This window comes from Euphorbia lathyris, chromosome 3 (genome assembly GCF_963576675.1).
Source record: "Euphorbia lathyris chromosome 3, ddEupLath1.1, whole genome shotgun sequence".
NCBI classification, from domain to species: Eukaryota; Viridiplantae; Streptophyta; class Magnoliopsida; order Malpighiales; family Euphorbiaceae; genus Euphorbia; species Euphorbia lathyris.
This window is the reverse complement of record NC_088912.1, coordinates 21269770-21286658: the sequence shown is the minus strand read 5'-3', so window position 1 is coordinate 21286658 and position 16889 is coordinate 21269770. Positions and strand designations below refer to the sequence as shown.

General features: G+C 33.9%; 1 protein-coding gene across 1 annotated transcript; it reads right to left on the bottom strand.

Moving 5' to 3' along the window:
* Positions 1-318: 318 nt before the first annotated feature.
* LOC136222240 (cysteine-rich receptor-like protein kinase 44) lies at positions 319-11006 on the bottom strand. Its single transcript, XM_066009792.1, has 7 exons — positions 10157-11006; positions 5497-5628; positions 5308-5423; positions 4920-5130; positions 4605-4842; positions 2788-2941; positions 319-897 (listed from the first exon to the last, which is right to left on the bottom strand). The coding sequence occupies exons 1-7, from the start codon at positions 10962-10964 to the stop codon at positions 598-600; spliced, it is 1959 nt and encodes a 652-aa protein (XP_065865864.1). The 5' UTR covers positions 10965-11006; the 3' UTR covers positions 319-597.
* Positions 11007-16889: the final 5883 nt, after the last annotated feature.

Below are 16889 nucleotides of genomic sequence, written 5' to 3'. Positions count from 1 at the left end.
GGTGGTTTCTAGTTTAAAAACTAAATCCCAAATTCTACCCTAATAAACCCATTAAAAAATATTATATAATTTTTTTTATTACAAATATAAATTTATACTTAGAAATAATATTTAATGTATAAATTTAATAATTAGTATTAATAGGATGTGCCGATCCAATCCAATCCAACCTATTTTCATATATTCCCTCTGTTCCACAATACATGTCTTTTAAGGTTAATGCAGACTAATTAAGAAATGTAATTAATTTTAAATAAAAGATTTTTGTTACCATTGTATTAATTGTATCCACTAGTAACTTTATCCATTCCCAAGGTAAAAAGTCAAATTAAATTTGAATATATTTAGTAAAAGTAAATTAATGTGTATAGATTGAAGCAAAATATCATGTATTGTGGAACGGAGAGAGTATTTTATGCTCTCTCACAAATAGACGGATTATTTCAAAAAGAAAAGAAAAAGAAACAGATGGGCCAAACCTAAGATGATGTTTCATTGTCCAAGTCCACACCTATTGAACACAAGGAGGACGGATACCAGGGCTGTTACTTTCTACCTCAACGTCATCCAATCCAAAATGGATCATTACAGTATTGATCATCGAGCACTTAGATCAGAAACAGAAACCTCATTCACAGATTGCTCCTTCATGATTAATTCTTCTTTCAAGTCTGTAGCAGTCATCAAATATGCAGGTTTTGAAGGCACAGGAAGGGTCACAGAATGACTGCTAAGCATAAGATTAATGGAAGCCATAGATGGTCTTCTTCCCAAATCTTTTTGAACACACAGTAACCCAATATGAATACATCTTACCATTTCATGTCTTGAACCACTTCTCATTAGAATTTTATCAATCACATTTAATGGTGTTCCTTCCTTCCAATTTCTCCATGCCTGTAAATATTCATAACCATGGATTAGAAATACATATATAAGCTTCATCAGGGCCGTCTCGGGACCAATTGAGACCCTAAACGATATATAAATTTTAGATCCTTTAATTATATATAAATAAAATTTTAAACTATATATATTTTCTTTTGGAAAAATACTATACAACTTTTAGAAATACGTGGAATTGGAAAAAGAAGAAGATAAAATACTAATAATAATAGTAATGTGTATATTTAGAACTTATTCTATCATTTTGAGACAGAGAATCATTAACTAAAATTTTATATTCAATGTTTTTAATAGAGAAAAAAGAAATACTCATGGTTTGTCCAATTTGCGATAAATTATAGACCTATCACACATATACAAGTATTAAGGTGTGATATGGAACATATTTAGGTTTGACACATAAGTGTTATGCCAATTTTGAAGTTTGTCAAATCAGGAAATAAGAGTGATAACAATCCAAATGATTCTAGAGTGAGGAATAAGAGAAAATTAATATAAATAATGGAAACCATTATTTCTTCTAAAAAGAGGGATTTATACATGATTAATGTGGAATTAATGTAGAATTAATGCAGGGGTGAATATGCAATAATGGAGAAAAAGGAAGGAGTCTCTAGCATTATGCCACGCCATATGGACCATAACGAGACACACCATAACAAGATACGCCCGATGAGATCGAGTAATAAAGATCCACCATTGTTCTCAAGGAGAGCGTAGATACGCCTCGATGGTTTTAAGAATACAAAAAGACGCCTTTATAACCATCCATGAATGAGAATAAATATAATTAAATAGTAATTAATAGCCATTAAGGGGAATAAAGACTTGACTGTTTGAATACCCAAACTTTGAGGTATTCAAAGATAAATATTAGAATAATGGAGAATTGATAGAAATTAAAGATGAGTAATGGCATGACTGTTCATCTACATCTCTATAACATCCAAATATCATACGTGGGGAAAAGCATAATTAGACAAAGGATGAAGGATCCGCCATCCATACTCTTATGGATAAGGATCCACTGACGAATCTCCAGGTCAGATACAAAGATGCCAAAAGGACAAAGTAGCACTAACATCTGAAATTATGAGAACCGTTACACAACGGTAAATAACCATCAAGAAGTCATTTATTAAACATGACTCTTTACATGCTTCCTTATTAATGTTGAAGGTTATAGAAACCTATATCAATACCACAGCTTCCTGGGATCAAATGTACACTTTCCAAAAACCCTACTTTATGATTATAATTTATTCTCAGAAATATTACTGACTTTGGCATCGGAGTGTCCCCGGTCGATCCCAACGGCGCCTCACAGGGAAGTGCTCCGATCAAGGATTTTTCACAAGTTATCAAAGAGTGTCGGATGTTCAAAATTGATAACTTGATGTGTGATAGATCTAAATATAAGTCTAGATCTATAAATTGAATAAGTCTAGATCTATAAATTGAATACAAAAGTACCGAATGATTATTAAAGTTTAGGTTTTGTTTCATTCAAGTTATTTAAATTTCATTTTCTTTTAATAAAATCAATGAATTTCGGACTTGATTTCAATAAAGTCATTCTGACTGATTTACATATAAAAATTCATTAAATGTCTATGTCACAATAGACTATATATCAACTAAGTGTCGTATACCAAACATATCTGAAGTTTATGGCTGACGTGGTAGAAACGTAACACCCAAGTGTGTGCCATATTCTAAATCACATCATTATCTGACGTGAGTTGATAAATAATCAAGTATCTGTTATATCACGTCAATTTCAATAAGTTTTTATATACAAATTCACTGGAATGATTACGTTGAAACAAAATAATATCAGAAACTTCAAACACCAATTGTGAAGGTATAGATTGTACTTACATAGCTCAAAAGATTGTTATCGTTGGCTTGGGCATTGCCGAAATCGCTAACCTTTTGACCACTCAAGATTTCCAAAACAAGCACACCAAAGCTAAACACATCAGATTTTGTTGAGATTTGCCCATAAATTGCATATTCTGGAGGCATATACCCACTGTGCATTCAAATATTACTTAACTTGTCAAATATTAAGCACATAAAGAGTTAATTTGACTCAACTTGTGAATCGATTCGATTCGATGAAGAATTCGAGTCGTATCTATGGTACGACTTGGAAGCTTCATGAACCGGTCGAGTCACCACCGATTAGGCCAATTCACCTATTCATCCGTTTCGGTCGACTCAAGCCACCATTTAAAAAAAATCAAATTTTTAACAACTAAAAAATGAACAGCAAAAGAAGTTTCGAAGAAAATGACTATTCACTTTAAAAAAAATTGCATTGGACTAATATTTAAAGTTAAATATGGTTAATATTTTATTTTTTTTATAACATTTTGAATTTGATCCGAATCTTACGATTCGATTCACGAGTCTTAATTCGCAAAATGAGATTTCGAGTCACGAGTCAAATCTCGATTTAACAACTATGGTTGTCTTACTTGCTTCCAGAATTTCAAATCCTAGTTCAATTACCAATGTCTTGCATTGTAATAGACAAGCAATAATTTAAATTGCAGCAAATTTTGTTTTTCATGAGAAGGTGAAGCATGTTGACATTGAGTGCCATATAGTTCAAGAATTTTTGACACATGACTTTATCTCTACTTTTATATAGCTTCTGCAAATCAACTAGCGAATTTGTTTACGAAACCTCTTCCTTCGATTCATATGTCTTGACCTCTAAGCAAGATGGAATTGTTTTCTTGTTTACCACTTTCATCCCGAGGGGAGGATATTAGAAATAAAAGATATAGGATATGTTTGGTAAACAGCTTTTTGAGGTAAAATTAGAGGTTTAAGCCATATTAGAAGTTTTGACTAGTCAAACCTCTAATAGTGGTGTTTGGTGGAGAGAAGTTTGAAATAGCTTATTGGGTCCAAAAAACTAATTTGGAAAAAGCTCATTTTAAGAGCTTTTTCAATTAGCTTATTGCTACATCTCTTTTGAAGGACATTTTCATCTCTTTGAATGGCATTTTACCAATATTTATTACCATTTAACCCCAAATAAAGACTTTACCATGTTCTTATTTGTCATTTTACACAAACAACTATTAACAATCAGCTAAATATTACCAAACAAGTTTACACAATCAGCTAACCAAAAAGGTAATCAGTTAACAACTAATGTAATCAATTATCAACTATTTGCCAAAGAAAGTCATAGTCGTTATATCTAAGGGTATTTTAGATTTTTTTTATCATTATATTTTTCTATTTTTTCTCTTGTATCCAATATATATATATATATATATATAGAGAGAGAGAGAAACGTCGTTTATTTTTTCCTAACTCACAAGCATTTTGTTTGTTGTTCAACACTACATTAAGAGGGTGTTTGGTTGCTGGTTTTTGACCGATTGTTTGCCTTTTCACTTTGAAATGAGAGTTTTAGTTGTTTGGTTATAAAAACAGAGAACCATGCTTTTTGAAAAAGCAGCATTTTCAAACAGCAGACAGCAAACCGTAACAAAAAATAGCAAACATTAGGTAAAATAAATGGGCCCTAAATGGTTACGATGACATTAACTTTGATGACATTAATTTTGCAAATTTAGTAATTAATTATAAAATAATTGAGCTTTCTAGTCTAAAACAAAAATAAGAAAAAATAAAATTAAATGAGCATAAGCTAGTTAGAGTTTCATACTTACTAGGTTCCCACAATTCTGCGAGTGGAAATTTGAGACTGGTCCACTGCAAACAACTTGGCTGTTCCAAAATCTGAGATTTTTGGGTTCATTTTCTCATCTAATAAAATATTACTTGGTTTGAGATCACGATGAATAATCTGTAATTGAGAATCTTGATGAAGATAAAGAATTCCTCGAGTGATTCCCTCTATGATTTTGTATCGTTTGTTCCAATCTAATTCTACCCGCCTTTGTGAATCTATAATTGAATCATTAATATAAAATAAGTCAATGAGAATTTAATTTTAGAAATGCATCTATATAAATATTACCTACCGAATATGTAGGAGTCGAGGCTTTGATTGGGAACAAACTCATAGACGAGAAGCCTTTCACTCTCTTGGAAACAGTAACCAAAAAATCTAACCAAATTCCTGTGTTGAAGTTTGGCTAGTAATACGACCTCGTTTTCAAATTCAACCTCTCCTTGTGTTGAAGTTTTTGACCATCTCTTCACGGCTATATTTTCTCCGTTAGAAAGCCTACCCTGAAAAGAAGAAAGTAATACGATTCAATATCATTTTTTAAGTGCTGTTAATTTCAACTATTCGATAATTCTTTTGATGCAATTTGAGACGATTAGTATTTTTATGATAAACAATCACGATATATATAGATAACATAACAAATATTATCAATTTATTAATTTTTATTGTTAAATTACCTTATAAACAGTTCCAAATCCGCCTTCTCCAAGCTTATTGTGAATCGAGAAATTATTTGTCGCAATTCGGAGAGTCTCAATATCGAATTGCAAGAACTTTGTGTCTTCATAAAAATCTATAAAACATAGATTATTATAAATGTATCTAAGAAAAGAAATGCTAAAACAATATATAATTAACTTAATTACCTTGGCTAGGTTGGTAGTTAGATGTCTTCTTCCTACGGTATAATATGTATATTAATGTCACAACAAGCAAGAAGAAGATGGCAACAACGGTAATCACCACAACTTTAAATGTAATGCCTCCATTTCTTGAATCTGAATTAATTAGGATAATATTAAAAGTATGATTCTCAATTTCTGATACGAAAATATAATTTACAAAACTGATTTGTTTGACATAATTTGTATAATAATAATATTTATATCATGTGAAATATATAAATAAATATGAAGACTATGATTTTGGTCAATTTTATTCATTATTTTTAAGGAATTCAAACAAATTTTGAAAATTTACAAACATTAACATATTTAATGGAATAAAAATTTAAATAGTATGTGCACTTAAACCATGATTGTCAAATTGGATCAGTTAAAGAACCGAAAAAGATAAAAAGACAAAAAAATTAAAGGTAAACCGAAATTTAAATTATCATATGAAAAATTATACTTTTATTCATAATTAACCTTATAAATAGTAAACTTTTTTTTTTTTTTGATGTAAAACTATTATTAATATCAATAAAAATTATACTAATAATAATATTTCTATAGTTTCAGTTAAAAAATAATAATAATATTTCTATATAACAAATTTATGAAATTTTGAAATATTAAATTAATAAATTCAATATAATAACATTAAAAATAAGATTCAATATATATAAATATTGAAAAAGATATATATTGAATTAGTAATTGATATTATTAACACGTAAATTCCTTTGGCTGGGTATCAAAGACAGGCTCCTTACGAATGCGGATAGGCACAGAAGGCACTTGACTGAGTCTAGTGCCTGTAGTAGATGCAGAGGCAATGTGGAAACCTTGTGCCATGCTTTGAGGGATTGCCCAAATAGTAAGAAGATCTGGGAAGGGATCCTCCCTCATCACATCCTCCCTTCCTTCATGGCCTTTTCTGAAAGGGACTGGTTCTCTCAAGGAGCCAAGGGGAACTTGCTGGCCAACATGGAGCACGGTGCCATCCTCTTTGCTATTACTTGTCACCAAATCTGGAAGTGGAGGAATGAAGAATTATTTGCGGGTAAGGCTGTCCTTATTCCTGATTTACTATTTTTCTTCTCGAAGAAGCTCTTTGTTATTACTCAAAGGTTTGAAAGAGATTCCCTTGTTCGCCCCTCCCCGGATAAAGAGATCCTGCTAGTTGGCTGGAGTAAGCCTAGAGAAGGGTTTGCTAAGTTGAATACTGATGGCTCCTGCCTTAGCAATGGCAGAATTGCTGCTGGAGGAGTTCTTCGGGATGCTGGTGGCAATTGGATGGCGGGGTTTACCCATAACTTGGGGACGGGCTCCTCCTTTTCTGCGGAGCTCTGAGGTATCTTGTCAGGTATTAAACTCGCCATTCGCATGGGTGTAAAAAAGCTCTCGGTGGAATCTGATAATCTGGAGGCTATTAACAGGATTTCAGATAGCCAGGCTGTTTGTCTGAAGAGCCAGAATCTCATCAAAGCTATTTTGAGGCTTTGTCCTGCCTTTGAGTATCTTAATTTCTCCCATATTTTTAGGGAGCAAAACCGCGTGGCGGATCGCTTAGCAGCTGCTGGGCATGGGAGAATGTTAGGTGTTTCTACCATCTCTGTTCCTCCTTCTTTTCTTTTGCCTTCTCTCCTAGAGGATAGAATTGGGGTCAGCCTTCCTAGACTGATCCCGGTGTAGGTTTTTTGTTGGTTTTGTTTTTTTTCCTTTCCTTTCTTACCAAAAAAATTAACACGTAAATATAATAAATAATACAATTTATATTTTATAATTCAACTTAAACATTGTAAAGTATGCATGCTTTAACTTTATATTGTAAGGTTCGAATTTAATTAGTGGTAAAACTTTTGGTTTTTTTAAGTAAATATAAATGAAATCTAACCGAATTAATTCGTTCAATCGGGATTAGATCAACTGATTCACTGTTAATCTGACCGGTTGGTCAAAGGTGGAGAAAGCAAACCACCTCTAAGTCGAAAATGTGATTGGTTTCAGTTGTACTAAATTGACCCGACTTGTCCAATCCGGGTTAAAAAACTATGCTATACAAAATTGTGCAGTATTAATAGTATTTTCTAGATAAAATAATTTCAGACTTCGTTAACGACAAAATTAATAAAACTCATCTCTCCTTAATTTTTCATGTCCACACTAATTAAATTTCACTATAATGTAAGTATAACCATGGTTAAATTAAAATCCAATTATAACTCATTCAAACCATGTTTCAACAACCTAAAAATCGGATTTGATAAATAGTTGCTGTGATAACTAATTTAGGAGGTTGTATTAGATTAAGATAGAGTTTTGATGACTTCATAAATGTAATTGAATAAATCATTACTTTTTGATAATAAAATAAATCATTACTTTTAAGTACTTTAGAATAGGGTTAGGCTATGTTTAAACAAAATAAAGCTTATTTTATAAAAACAAAATAAAATTTACTTTATTAAAGGAAGTATAGAAAAACCTTTTAAAATATATATATAGATTTTTATTTACTTATTTAAAGTCTTTTGAAATCTCAATTCAATACATCTAGATTTTTAAAGAGTTCTTTAAAATCAAATGCCTCAAGATTTTTAAAATTAAATACAATATACCCCTATTATTGTTCCGTAAACGTTAAATTTGTTTTAGTATTTTATCCCTTATACACTTATAAACGAAAACTTGTTGAGTTTGGACTGAACCCGGCCTAACCTAACCCAAAAACACATTGATGTATGAATAATTAATTATATATTTTTTTTCTAACATTGTGAAAAAGAAATGAAAAATGAAAAGTAAAAGATTAAATAAAATAATACAATATGGAAATTTCATATTATTACGTATTGTGGTACACGAGAAAAATGCTTATTTTTAGGAGTGTTTGTTTCAGCTTTTCGGAAGAACTTCTATTTGAAGTTTTTCATAAATACAATAGTTGTTTGTAATTATTTGTTATTGACAAAATTATCTTTCTCATTTCCAAAAAATATGTTTCTTGTTGAACATTATTTATATTTCTACAACATAATTACCGGAAGAACAAGGTTTTGTTGCGTTCGATAAATTTTTTTATTTTTTATATAGATATTTTTATTAATTTGTGTAACACGTTTTTTATTTTATAATAAGATAAGGTGCAAAAATACCCCTAACGTTTTTAGCTAGGAGTAATTTCACCCTTAACGTCTAAAATGATGTAACTATACCCCTAACATTGACAACCAGGAGCAATTTTAACGTCTAAAATTGTGCAATTATAAATATTAATTTTCAATTTTATTATTAAATCACAACAATATGAAAGCTATCTTTTTTTTAAGAACTAACTGATATGTGCAATTAGTGTAGAATAAGAAATAAAATTTCTGTGTTTTATAATAATATCTGAAATTGACCCAAGTTGCTAATATTATGGATAAAATTACTCTTAGATGCCAACATTAAGGGTAAAATTGCACCAGTTTAGACGTTAGAGATAAAATTGCTCCTAGTTGTAAACATTATGAATATTTTTTCACCTTATCCCATTTATAATTTCTTTGTTGATTAATTTAAAACATGTGCATATTAAACATTTTAACTCCGAACAGTAACAGTTCAATATAATTTTATTATTAAATCACAACAATATGAAAGCTATCTTTTTTTAAGAACTAACTGATATGTGCAATTAGTGTAGAATAAGAAATAAAATTTCTGTGTTTTATAATAATATCTGAAATTGACCCAAGTGAACCCTGAACCTTTGGTTAAGGGAGGAGGAGCCTTTACCACTCTACCACAACCCCATGGTTACTTATACATATACTATTTGTTTCCTTAATATATAGGAAAATATTTTTTTATTTTTCGATAACAAAAAATTTAGATGAAGAAAAGTGATCGAGAATATTTCACAAATTTTCAAAGAATAAAACATTTTTTTTTACAATAGTCACCAAACTTCTTCCTATTTTCTTTCTGATATTAAAGAAAGCATAATTTTCAATTATTCAAGGCTTAATACATTATTTGTTCCCTAAGCTACTTAAACTTTCAAAATATCCTGATAGTTCCCTGAACTTGTGTAAAATGTTCAGTTAGCTTCCTGAACTTGCACAAAATGTAATAACTTGATCACTCGGTTGTAGAAAAGTAAGTTAAATACAAAAGATGCATTGCACGAGTCTTAAAAAAAGTAAAACAACCAAAATCGGGGTATGTAGTTCTAATATTAGAGAAGACTAGTTGTATAGTTGAGCAAGTAATAACTTTATTTTTAATTTTTTTTTTTTAATTATGTAATAACATTCTCAAATATGTGGAATACATCTTCCGCATTTAACTTACTTTTTTGCGACCGAGTGATCAATTGATTACATTTTACGCAAGTTCAGAGGGCTGACTGAATATTTTATGCAAGTTCAGAAGGCTATCGAGATACTTTAAAAGTTTATGGGGCCAATCAAATTTTTTGGACAAGTTGAGGGAGCAAATGATGTATTAAGCCATTATTCAATATTTTCCAAAATCACAATATTTTTAAAAAACAAACTGTGACCTTAAATTTATACTCAACTGTCTCTGTTAATTAATATAAATAACTAAATGGGAGGGATTTTTTTTTTAAATTAACAAATTAAAATGTTACCTTTTACTATTCTCACCGGCGAGGGTGGAGGAGATAGCTGCGGCGGCGGCGGAGCAACACCAGTTGTAATTTGATAGAAAGGATTAAATTCCCATCTAAACCAACAGCTTGGTTTCTGAACATAACCTCCTGCCTTCCCGTCGAACTTACTTCGGTAGTAACTCACCACTTGCCGGAGGCAATAGCTACAATTAGTCGCCGACAAATCAGGCAAACACTGCATCAGTACATATATTTTCCGATCATCGGAATCTGAACTTGAATAATTCGCTTCCCCTGTCGCAAACTTAATCACCGTTTTCCTCGAAGCTTTTTCTGCAACTTCTTCCATCAAACCGTTCCAAATTTTATAAAACTGCGTCGTAGTATCCAAATCGAGGTCCTGCAAATCCGCTGGATCTCTCGTCGGTTCCAGCTCCACAATTCCGTTGATCGGCCGATTTGCATACCGGATACCGTAGATTCCGACGGCAATTGCTTCTTTCTGGTTTGGACAGCGACTTGTAATCGCACCAATTAAATCATTCATCACCTCGTTACAACGTTGTCCTGCGAAATCAGCTTGGCAAAACGAATGACCGTATACTTGATCGGAACCTTGGCCGATGGAGGTGCTGAAGAATAAACCGGTAGCGTTTCCGGTGTTTCTAACGATAAGATAGAGGAGGCGATTTAGGTTATAAGAGTAAGTGCTATCGGAAGTGAAGTTTGCTGTGTTGTTGCATTCCAAAAATGACTGGCCACTCGCAAGCCTAATCAACAAATGGATAGATAGGATGATTTGGGAAATTGAATTCATCTTAGCCATTTCTTTGTTCAATGAATTGCCAATGCCTTCAATTCTAATGAGGGGAAATTACATTCAAATTAACAAAAAATTGTTAATAAATCTCACGGAAAATTACAAAATTGAGTCAAATAAATACTCATTTACATATTTAACATATTTACTCAACCTACCACATATCTAGACTATGTTTGTGTGGCTTTTCCAAAATACTCTTAATATGTTTGTAATTTTACGTCGCGTCTTTCTCCCTCCCGTTTGACTTCGCAGATTTTGCGATATGCGAATTCTGCGAAGATAATCTTTGGTTCAGTAGATGATTTTAATTCGCAGATTTCTCAATATCCAAAGTCTGGACGTGTTTTTAACAAAATTCGCAAAGTGGTATATAACAAAAAATGCAAAACAACAAAGTATTCTAACATTAAAATCATAACATTATCAAAATTTACAACAAGATTTCCATAATAACAACATTAAAATCATAACATTATCAAAATTTATAACAAGATTGCCACAATAAACTCCTAACAAATCATTTTAAAGTCAATGTGACGAATCTGGACATAAATTTCTCCCTGTATTGGAAGTCCAGACCTTTTGGGGTGTTAAATGGAAGTCCATACCTTTTGGGATGGATGTTTCCCATGGTACACAACAAGATTGCACAATAAACTCCTAACAAATCATTTCAAAGTAAATGTGACAAATCTTGATGGGAATTTCTCCCTATATCAGAAGGAAAGTAATCTCATATGCATCCCAATATGTCGTCTTCCTGAAAAGGATGTTATGTATTCAATCACCTTCAGAAAAATTTAATCGTTATAGGCAAAAAAAGGACGACTTGGCTTCGCAAAAAGAGGATTCGCGAAGTATGTGAATATAAATGTGCAAGGAAGAAGATGATTTTACTTCGCGAAACGATGATTTCGCGAAGTCTGCGAGGTGAAACGTGACGATTTAACTTCGCGAAAATGGATCACGCAAAATCTGCGAGTGAAAAATCATGAACTTTTCTATTCGCAGACCTGCGCGAAACCAGATTACGCGAAGTCAAATCGTCATGTTTTAGGCTCTTTCTCCTCGTAGACCTCCGCGAAATCAGATTACGCGAAGTGATTTTTTGGAAAAAAACGAAGAGAAAACATTAGATACTTACATTTTTTTCGTCTTTCACCATTAAAATTTTCAATAACCATATGGTAAACTGGGAAAAACGATGAAAATAACGTAGAATAACCATTTCTTCGATGGTCACAAGAAGAAAGAAACAAAGAAACGAGAAGAAACACGAAGATGAAGAACCATGACTTCGTTTTCTAGGAATATGAAGATGAAGAATCAAGTGATGAAGAGAGGAAGAAGAGAAAGACATGGCGATGTAGAGAAATGGTGCAGGTTTCGTGAAATATAAAGGAAGAGAGGAAGATCAAAGTGTTGGTCCTTAGTAATTAGTTCCAAGGGGGGGGGGGGGGTTAGGAACTAATATAACTTTTTCGCGTTTAATTAAGCTGACTGAAGGTTATTTTGAGAGTTTATTAACTCAGCTTTTTGGTCAGCTTGGTGAGATAAATTTCAAGACAGCTTTAGTCAGATGTTGACCAAAGTTGTTTTCTTGTGAGTTCAGAATTGACACTCTTGGAGGTCAGCTTCTAACTCAGCACCACTTATTTACTCAAGATCAACTTAGGCAATTTATATGCTGAGTAAATAAAGCAAACAACACATGCAATTATAAGAGAGAGTTTAGAGATTACTCAGTATCACTTATCCTGGTTCGGCCTCTCTGGCTACGTCCAGTCCCCAGAGTCCTCCGGGCTTTTTGAATCCAATACTGAGCTCTTTAATGGTAGAGCACAAACCAATTACAAGGCAGTTGAATATGCAAGAGTACCTTCCTCTATTCGTCTACTCAACTCCTACTAAGTGCTACAACCCAGCACCTAGATTTCTCTACCACTGAAATGCTTACAACCAAGCACTCAGCTCAACACTCTCAATATTCCTATTGATTACAGAATTGTTCTTCTTTAGCTAAAGAACACTTTAGATGATTACACAGAATCACTCTATCATTTACACAAAGAATCGAAAGTTTGGTGTAAGATCGTTTTTGTATTTGAGTGCTTTCAAGATTTTCTCTCTTTAGATTTTTCTCTTGATGCTTCTTGTTGTTCGGCAAATGTCCAAGAGAAATCCTTGTCCATTTTATAGATGAATTCTGGAGATTAGACCGTTTGAATTTGGTGTGTCCGTTGATTCCAAAACGGCTCTTTTGGGGAACAATTTCTGGTCAGCTTCAGACTGTTCCGCCATTCTCTTTCTCTGTATTTCTTCAGGCGTCAGGTTTGTCTTCTTGCGTCTAGCTTGTCTTTTTGTGCCAGTTGTCTTTTACCAATAATCCAATGTCCCATGTCTCTCGAAATTAGTCTTCTGTGTGTTTTCGAGGATCCAATTATTGGTGCAGAGGTTTGGCAGACTTTGTCCTTTAGTGAACGGATCTTTCATGTTGTCCTGAATGTAACTCAGCATCATTCGTTGTCTTCGAATATTCAACTTCTATACTGAGTTCCTTCGTGGTCAGATCCGTTCTGTCAACTTAGACTTAAAACTTCTGATGCGGAGTTCTACTCCACTCAGCTTCCATTCTGTCATGCCGAGTTCCGTTCCACTCAGCTTTGCTTATGCTGACTTCTGTCCTGTCTTACTTTATATATATATTTTCGCACTCAATATTGAACAAACATATTAGTACAATTAAATCAAAGCATTTAAATTTAATTGCCTCTTAATCATGGATGATTTTGTCAAATCAAAATCTTGTGGAAAGGTGTTTCAACAAACTCCCCCATTTTGATGTTGGCAAAATACATAATTACGGAACTCAGTTTTAAGTTGCCCCATGATTGAATTATTTTTGAAATTACTCCCCCGTAAGGGTTGCACATATTGTCTTAACTTAATTCTAAACCTTCCAAGATCTAATGGAATTAACTTTTAAGACAATGGTGTATACTGACTTAGTTTTAAATTTGAGCTTGTTTGGATTTAAGTCAGTTTTAGAAGTATGTTGTCTCTCAGTTTATTGCATAAGTATTTTGGTGTTGATGCATACTGAGCGCGTGTTACTTCTTAATTTTGTTTGTTCAATTTTACTAGTCAGGTCAGGAAGAAAAGATGCTCATCATATATTGACCTATTGAACCACATACATTTCAGGACAGAATATAAAGCTAAGTCCTAGATATTGACTAAGCCTATATCTACTTCTTTCTCTTTAAGTTGACCTGAGCTTGATGATCAGGTTTATAAACTCCCTTCCCTTTTTCTTTGCTCCCAGATGCACCAACTGCAGGCTGAGTTCCCTCTGGACTGTTCTCCCCCGTTTTTCCATCATCGGGTTTGTAGAGAAAAGTATCGTTGCGAGCAGCTGTGGAGAGGGATTTCGAATACTTTTAAATCCATGTAGTGCTTTCCCGCAACCCATCAATCACAGGAATACTGTCATCTTGGACAGCCTGAGGGATCCGGAGAGAAGTGCCGATCATACTGAGTAGACATTCATGGGATTTACTAATCCAAGTGATTGAGCTGGTGAGCTGAGCAAATGATTGGTGGTACAACTTCAGTATTGCCGAGTCATAAAACATGCATTGAGCATTGTTGATCCTCATAGCCTTCAGAATGGCTTTAGAAAAACTCAAGAGTTCATTGTTGGGTACTGGGTCAACATCCATCTAGACTTTGTTGACATTGAGGAGACTCACGGCTTCACTTAATTGTTCGATGGTGCATTGAGAAGTAGAAGATACCAGTTTGCGTGTATCGGTCAGCTCAATATTCAGCTTGGTAAAGTAGTCGCGCAACTCTGCAGAGGTAGCATACTCAGGATTGGAGGTGGCACTGGATTTGGTCAGTTCCGCAGTCAACTTAGCAAAGTAGTCTTGAAGCTCAGTTGAAGTGGCATACCATGGATTAACTTCCGATAGATGTTGAATTTTCCCTTCAAGTGAATTCATATGGGTCGCCATTGTCAGCATCAGTTCGGTCAGTTTTGTTATTTGGCCCTGATGTGGTTGCTGAGATTGAACCGTAGTGATAACACTAACTAGATCCTTTAGTCCTCGAAGTTCATTTAGAAGCTGAGTAATACCAGACAGGTGGGAGGACTCAGTTTGTGTAGATTGGTGACCATCATCTTGAGCAGTATTGAAATCTTGAAGCAAGGACTGAGCAGAAGCAATGACACGTCGGCCAGACTCAGTAGCATTCAAGTATGCAAATTTAGCAGCATTAGACTCAGAGGCTGGTATGGAGCTTGATGGAGGAGGAGTTGGAGCTTTTCCAGTTTGAGTACCTGGACTTTGATGTAAATTGACTTCAGGAGCTGAGTCATCATTATGTTGAGTTGGAGGGGGAATTTGATTACCCATATTGACTGGCTCAGTTTGTGTAGGTGACTGTGAAGCAGGAGTTGTTCCAACTTGAGCAGCTTGGATTGGATCTGCAGGGGTTTTGGCTTGTTCCTCATCCTAAGTAACAGAGGCTTGCTTTTGTACTGGAATGGCTGGGGGTGATTGAGGCTCAACAACATTCGAGAAATACTGGAACTGGATTTGGGAAAGCTCAGTCTCAGTATCTTCTGGAGAGAAGTCATCCATCAGATCAATTTGTTTTTGAGCCTTCTTTTTAAGTCTTCGTCGTGTCGAAGCTTTTGGTAGTGAGGGGTCAGCTTGAATTTCATCGCTGGACTCAGTAGCAACTGGCTCCTCTTTTACAAGTTGCTCAACATGCCCTTCAACAGCAACATTCACGTTTTCTTCAACTCTTGGCTCAGCATCATCTTGAGGATACTCAACATCAATGGGTTCTTCCTGCTCAGTATGAGCTTCTTGGTGCTCAACATGTTGCCCAGTTTCCTTTTCTTGGTCAGTTCCATGACCTTCAGATGGAGCCCAATCTAATGGATCAGCTTCAACTATCTTTAAGGAGTTACCCTTCTTCCTTTTCACTAAAGGGGATTCTAGAGTCTCTGTTGAAACACCTTTCCACAAGATTTTGATTTGACAAAATCATCCATGATTAAGAGGCAATTAAATTTAAATGCTTTGATTTAATTGTACTAATATGTTTGTTCTATATTGAGTGCGAAAATATACATATAAAGTAAAATAGGATAGAAGTCAGCATGAGCGAAGCTGAGTAGAACGGATCTCGGCATGACAAGAAAGAAGCCGAGTGAAGTAAAATTCCGCATAAGAAGTTTTAGTCTAAATTGCCAGAATGAAGCTGACTAAAACAGAAGACTTCTTTAGAAGCGTATATACAGAACGGAGCTAACCACGAAGGAACTCAGTATAGAAGTTGAAGTTTCAAAGACAACGAATGATGCTGAGTTGCAGTCAGGACAGCATGAAGGATCCGTTCACTAGAAGAAAAAGTCTGCCAATCCTCTGCACCAATAATTGGAACCTCGAAGAAACACAGAAGACTAATTCCAAGAGTCATGGGTCATTGGATTATTGGTAAAAGACAACTGGCACTAAAAGACAAGCCAGACGCAAGAAGATAAACCTGACGCCTGAAGAAAACAGAGAAAAGGAATGGCAGAACAGTCTGAAGCTGACCAGAATTTGTCCCCTGAAAAGAACCGTTTTGGTGTTAACGGTAACAACAATTCAAACGATCCAAATCTGCAATTTCCCTCTATAAAAGGACAATGAAGAACCTTGGATTATCAACTGAAGCATTACAAGAAAAATACAAGAGAGAAAATGTCAAAAGCACTCAAATACAAGAAAAATCTTACACCAAACTGCTTATACTCTGTGTAAATGCTAGATTGATTTGTAATCATCTAAAGTGTTCTTTAGTCGAAAAAGAACGAGTCTGTAATCAATAGGAATATTGAGAGTGTTGAGCTGAGTGCTTGGTTGTAAGCAT